Here is a 7198-nt window from a genome sequence, read left to right on the forward strand (position 1 = left end):
ACATTTTGAATGAATGAATGAATGAATGAATGAATGAATGAATGAATGAATGAATGAAAACTTTATTTAACAGATTGCAGAATGGGTACAATACAGTAAAACGGCTCAATACACACAATTGTTAAGGGGATGCAGACCAGAGAAAGACCTTCGTCTTGTTTACATCAGGGTCCCCCATTTTCAATTCATAGTGGAATAGAGAGTGACATCTTCTTTCTCTTTTTTTGCAGCTTAATAAGAAAAATAGATGGAGCTGAAACCGATCATAAAGAGATTGGGCTCGATAGTCCGCGCTCTCTTCACGTTCCTCTTCGCCCTGGCGGTGCTGGGCGTGATGGTGTGGGCCTACGTGGCGGGTTTCCAGCTGGCCACCTCCCCGCACGGCATCGTCTCCTTCGGCTTCTACGGTCTGCTGCTGTCGCTCCACGTGGTGGTCCAGAGCTTCTTCGCCTTCCTGGAGCACCGGCGGATGAGGGCGCGCATCACGGAGCCCTGCACCTTCACCAAGACCATCGGCTTCACCATCTCCGCCTACCAGGAGGACCCGGCGTACCTCAGGAAGTGCCTGGAGTCCGTGCGGGCGCTCAGGTACCCGCCGGAGCTCATGCGCGTCATCATGGTGGTGGACGGGAACACGGAGGACGACCTCTACATGCTGGAGATGTTCCGCGAGGTGTTCGCGGACCAAGACCCCGGCTGCCTCGTGTGGAAGAACAACTACCACACGTGGGACCCCGTTGCCGCGGCCGGGGAACAGGAGGAGGGGGGCCCGGCGGCAGGGGACTGTGTGGTGGACGGCGAGGACCCTCAGAGGAAGCAGGTGGAACACATGATCGACAGCACGAGGTGCGTGTGCATCATGCAGCAGTGGGGCGGAAAGAGGGAGGTGATGTACACGGCGTTCAAAGCACTGGGCTCTTCGGTTGATTACATACAGGTAAGGTTTGATTGATTGATTGAATTGATTGAACACTTTATTTAACAGATTGCAGAATGGGTACAATATACAGTACGACTCAATACAAACAATTGGGGATGCAGACCAGAAAAATACTTTCGTCTTGTTTACATCATGCGTGGGTCCCCCATTTTCAATTCATCAAGACATTTATGACATACAGATATCCAGTACTGTTTCATCCTGACATTTATGACATACAAGATATACAAATAAATACAGTACTGTTTAGGAGAGAGATCGCAAAAAAAAAAAATTGCGTTTTATTTATCCGCTTTTTCTTTTCACAAAAATGATAAAGGCGTTAGCGTGCGGTGACTTTCATAAAGATGCTAAAAAAAACATTTGAAATTTGTTTATCCTTTTTTACACTGCTATCTCTGCCATCTTGACGTATATATCAGCCAGTTAGGGTACCACCTTGTCTATACTGTATACTGTATACCATTTACTTTGACTCTTACTCATATAGCATATATTCAGATTCAAATTCCCTATTGCCCATATTTATTGTAACGTATAATATAACCGAATTGAAAATGGGGGACCCTGATGGAAACAAGACTAACGTCTTTCTCTGGTCTGCATCCCCTTAACAATTGTATGTATTGAGCCGTACTGTATTGTACCCATTCTGCAATCTGTTAAATAAAGTTTTCATTCATTCATTAATTCATTCATGTTTATATTCAGATCTAATTGTATTGCCTATTTCTATGTCTTTCTACTATTACCCTGCCCACCTGTATACCTCCCCTCCCCCCCCCCCCATGCTGCTATATTACGCCAGAATTTCCCCCCAAAGGAATAATAATCTTATCTCATCTTATCTTCCAGGTATGTGACTCAGACACTATGCTGGACCCTCTGGCCACGCTGGAGCTGTGCAAGGTGCTGGAGAGCGATCCCAGGTACGGCGCTGTGGGGGGAGACGTGATGATCCTCAACCTGAAGGAGTCCTACATCAGCTTCATGAGCAGCCTGCGCTACTGGATGGCCTTTAACATCGAGAGGTCCTGCCAGTCCTTCTTCAACTGTGTGTCCTGCATCAGCGGCCCGCTGGGTAAGGAGAAGGCACTTATAGGGTTAGGGTTAGTTTAAGGTAACAGTGTGGTTAAGGTTAGGGTTAAGGTTAGTTTAAGGTAACTGTGTGGTTAAGGTTAGGGTTAAGGTTAAGGTTAGTTTAAGGTTAACAGTGTGGTAACAGTGTGGTTAAGGTTAGGGTTAAGGTTAAAGTTAGTTTAAGGTAACAGTGTGGTTAAGGTTAGGGTTAAGGTTAAAGTTAGTTTAAGGTAACAGTGTGGTTAAGGTTAGGGTTAAGGTTAAGGTTAGTTTAAGGTAACAGTGTGGTTAAGGTTAAGGTTAAGGTTAGTTTAAGGTAACAGTGTGGTTAAGGTTAGGGTTAAGGTTAAGGTTAGTTTAAGGTAACAGTGTGGTTAAGGTTAGGGTTAAGGTTAAGGTTAGTTTAAGGTTAACAGTGTGGTTAAGGTTAGGGTTAAGGTTAAAGTTAGTTTAAGGTAACAGTGTGGTTAAGGTTAGGGTTAAGGTTAAAGTTAGTTTAAGGTAACAGTGTGGTTAAGGTTAGGGTTAAGGTTAATGTTAGTTTAAGGTAACAGTGTGGTTAAGGTTAGGGTTAAGGTTAAGGTTAGTTTAAGGTAACAGTGTGGTTAAGGTTAGGGTTAAGGTTAAGGTTAGTTTAAGGTAACAGTGTGGTTAAGGTTAGGGTTAAGGTTAAGGTTAGTTTACGGTAACAGTGTGGTTAAGGTTAGGGTTAAGGTTAAGGTTAGTTTAAGGTAACAGTGTGGTTAAGGTTAGGGTTAAGGTTAAGGTTAGTTTAAGGTAACAGTGTGGTTAAGGTTAGGGTTAAGGTTAAGGTTAGTTTAAGGTAACAGTGTGGTTAAGGTTAGGGTTAAGGTTAAAGTTAGTTCAAGGTAACAGTGTGGTTAGGGTTAAAGTTAGTTCAAGGTAACAGTGTGGTTAGGGTTAAAGTTAGTTCAAGGTAACAGTGTGGTTAGGGTTAAAGTTAGTTCAAGGTAACAGTGTGGTTAGGGTTAAAGTTAGTTCAAGGTAACAGTGTGGTTAGGGTTAAAGTTAGTTCAAGGTAACAGTGTGGTTAAGGTTAGGGTTAAGGTTATGATTAGTTTAAGGTAATAGTGTGGTTAAGGTTAGGGTTATGATTAGTTTAAGGTAACAGTGTGGTTAGGGTGTTTATGATCATTGGCAATTTGCTTATAAACATAATTGCTGTGCAAATTCCTTTGGTCATCATAGTTAGAATTAGTGGTGGTAATACATTTTCAAGTTCTGTACGACAAGTCAGCAGGAAGGAAGGGTACAACTCTTTCAGCTGAGTAACAATGTTCATCAAACAGTGTTGAAACTTGGGTGCTGCAGTGTTGAGTGCATATTAGTAGAGACATATTAGCATAGTGGGTAGAAATAAAGACAAGGGAGATTAATTAGTGGAAGAGCGCATGATAGCATAAGACCGTAAAAAGGTTCTTTCTTTTTCTATTTTTAATTATTATTCTATAATACATTTGTTATAATCTCTGTTTTGTTGTGTTTCCATGGTTCCTCGACGTTCAGGTCTGTACAGGAACGACCTCCTCCAGCAGTTCCTGGAGTCGTGGTACAACCAGATGTTCCTGGGAACTCACTGTACGTTCGGGGACGACAGGCATCTCACAAACCGCATGCTGAGCATGGGCTACGCCACAAAGTACGTCGGCTCTCAGCGCTCTAACACTGTATTGTACTAAAATGACACAGTGCACCACTACCTTTGATGTGATGTGTTAGTTGAAGATCACTAGTGTCAAATGGAACTACCCATTTAGTTTCAAGTTTCTTTATTAGTTGTCGTACAAAAATACAGAATACTTTTATATGAAATGCTTCTTTCTGTTTTGCTCCTGAGAGTGTGCTAGATAAAAATAGATAAGTATAAAATAAGTATAAAATAAGTATAAAATAGAAAGTCAAGTACGTAGACAAGTGTAAACAAAACAAAAGTGTTCAATATACATATACAATATACAATGCAGAGTAGAGAAAAAGTAGCTGAGTTACAATACAATATACAGTACAATGCAGAAATGGGATGAGGTACAACTTAGGGTAAGGTGCAATGAGGTATGAGTTGTAGTGCAAATCTCTTTACCAATAAATATAAAGTGTGTTAAAGTGTCTAAAGTGGGTAAAGTGGGTGCTACAGTGAGTTTATTTAAAGTGAGTGTGTACTGTGAGTGTATTAGTGCATTTACATGTATATTTAGTCATTACCTTTAGCCAAAGCGACTTCACAAGTTGTGAACAAGTCAGCAGGAAGGGTACATCTCTCAACAAGTCAGCAGGAAGGGTAAATCTCTCAACAAGTCAGTGGCCAAGGGTCAGGTGGCATTGTTCGTCAAATAGCGTAAAAACCATAGTCCTATAGACATATTAGCATGATAGGTAGTAGTATAGTAGCAGGGTACAAAAGAGGAGTAGTAAAAAGACTAGTAGGGTAGTAAAAAGACAGTAAGGATGTTAGCTTTATTTTTAATTTTTTTTTAAAGATATTGTTTGAAGAGTTGTGTTTTAGTTGATGTTGAAATTGTAAACCTGGGGCGCCCTCGTGGCGCATCGCATAGTGCCTCGCACACCCACGGACTGTCCTACGCAGCTGTCCCCGGTTCGCCTCCCGCTCCCGCCTATATTTGTCGCATGTCTTCCCCACATCTCCTCCCGTTCTCCCTCTCCTCTATCGGTCCTGCGTGACCAGAAAAAGCTGTAAAAATACTACTACTAATAATAATAAAAAAAAGAAATTGTAAACCTAAAATGTTGGAATTCTCACTTTTCATCTTCCTATAACCTCCCCTCTCTCTCAAAGGTACACCGCGCGCGCCAAGTGCTACACGGAGACGCCCGGCCAGTTCCTCCGCTGGCTGAGCCAGCAGACCCGCTGGAGCAAGTCCTACTTCCGCGAGTGGCTGTACAACGCCATGTGGTGGCACAAGCACCACCTCTGGATGACCTACGAGTCCATTGTCTCGGGCATCTTCCCCTTCTTCGTCACCGCCACCATCATACAGCTGTTCTGGGTGGGCTCCCTGTGGGACATCCTCTGGGTCCTGTGCTGCATCCAGCTCATCGGCCTGCTGAAGGCGGCCTACGCCTGTGTCCTGCGCCGCGACTTCGTCATGGTGTTCATGTCCCTCTACTCCGTCCTCTACATGACCAGCCTGCTGCCCGCCAAGTACTTTGCCATCCTCACCATGAACAAGAGCAGCTGGGGCACGTCGGGCCGGCGCAAGATGGTGGGCAACTACATGCCCCTGCTCCCGCTGTCGGTGTGGGCGGCCATCTTGCTCAGCGGGCTGTGCTACACCATCTACAAGGAGAGCCGGATGGGCTGGCAGACCGCCGGGAAGATAATGGAGACGGAGTTTCTGATCTACGGCTGCGTCGCCTACGTGTGCTACTGGGTCTTCATGATCACCCTCTACTGGGTGTGGTTCCGTAGGTCGTGTAGAAGCCGCATGCGAAACTACAAGGTGAGCGTGTAGGAGGCGATGTGGCTAAGGGGACCAAAAAAGGACAGGAAATACTTAATTTATTTGGACGCTGTTGTCGTGTGCGTTTTTTTATTCCCGATGTCATAAGACGTGTATTTATTTAGTCTCGTGGTAACTGTCCTTGAAGAAGGGGCTTTTCACGCAGCCTCGGCGAGAGTCGGGCGAGAGGACCGTGCGACGTATGAAGGAGCGAGCGATGTGAAGAAGCGATCGATACCGCCGACGATATAATAATATGGATATATCCGTGTTCTTTCGTGATGCAGGGGAACAACTGCCTAAATACCGAATGCTTCACAAACAAATAGCGGTGTCGAGAAAAAAACCGATTAGTAGATATATAAAATGTTTTCGTATATATACCAGTATGTTGCACATCTGCATTGAAGGCATTTCAGTGCCTCTCAGGACACGTCAGACTATGATATTTATTAAGGTTTACTAGAGATCCTTCCATTGATTGTGACTTATTTGTGTGCTATTTAAGAGTTTATTTAGGTATCACAAAATGTACATGTAAATGTATCATATTTAGATAAGCACATTTTCTTTTGTTTAAGGATGAGTGCTATATTTATCTAGAGCCATAGGCTCACGGACAAGGGCTCTCTATGTTACAGTGTGTGTAAATAGTGGCTTGATCAAACTGTATGAATGTGTATGGAGTACATGTACTTGAGGCGGAACCCTTTACTTGCATCTAAATACTGGACCTTTCACGATATTGCACTGGAAGCGGGACTGGACCTTTAGCAGCACTGTAAATAACTCGGTTATCTTGTGGAGGGTAAAATATGTAAACAAACATAGACAAATGTGACCCCTCTTCTGGAAAACTAGATTATTTGATGAGGCAATGATGATGATGATGATGATGATGATGATGATGTTGCAGAGAGGAGATCAAACTGTGTCGTTCCTTTGAATGGAATCAATAATCTATCTACAGTATCTATGCATGGAGTGTACACTGTAGATGTGTCATGCAACAATGTATATATATCGTTGTCTAGTTACTATCAACTTTTCTCTCGATGTGAAGAAATGCACTTTTTATATTGCTGACCGGATGTTTTAAAGAACTTGTATGAATTGTTTATGCACATTATTTTTCTATGCAATACACATTGTCACACATGCTGGAGATTGTTTAAAAATGTGAATGAATGAATGAATGATTTGGGGATTTTGATAAAAATGCACAATAAAATATTTTCTGTGATGCACAAATCAGGCTACTTGTTGAGTTGAATTTTTGATTGCGACCATGGCCCAGTGCTAGACCTGTTCATTTGCCATGTTACACTCACACAGCGCGCCTCATTGGCTGTCATTACTGTCCATCATAGTCGTGTGAAAGAATTCAGAGGACACAGATAACATAAGCTAAGATATGATAAGATATTCCTTTAATCCCTTCTGAGAAATTCGGGCATCATAGCAGGATGGGGGAGGGGAGGCACAGGTATGGGCAGGGTAATAGTAGAAAGACATAAATATAGGCAATACAATTTGATCTGAATATATAATATGAGAAAAATAAAGAGTGTAAACAATATAATCGACTCTGAATATAAAATATGAGAAAAATAAGATTGCCCTATTGCCCTATTGGTTATATTATACGTTACAATAAATATAGGCAATAAACATTCTGAATATATACTATGCGTGAGAG

At 42.6% G+C, this 7198-nt stretch overlaps 1 protein-coding gene across 1 annotated transcript; it reads left to right on the plus strand.

Annotated features, from left to right (window-relative positions):
* Nucleotides 1-247: 247 nt before the first annotated feature.
* On the plus strand, nt 248-5511 carry has1 (hyaluronan synthase 1; the record flags this gene model as incomplete). The annotated part of the gene is made up of 4 exons (XM_084307585.1): nt 248-937; nt 1796-2021; nt 3548-3680; nt 4836-5511. The coding sequence occupies 4 exons, from the start codon at nt 248-250 to the stop codon at nt 5509-5511; spliced, it is 1725 nt and encodes a 574-aa protein (XP_084163711.1).
* Between the last annotated feature and the right edge of the window lie 1687 nt (nt 5512-7198).

This window comes from Notolepis coatsorum, assembly GCF_963971535.1.
Source record: "Notolepis coatsorum genome assembly, chromosome: 2".
NCBI classification, from domain to species: Eukaryota; Metazoa; Chordata; class Actinopteri; order Aulopiformes; family Paralepididae; genus Notolepis; species Notolepis coatsorum.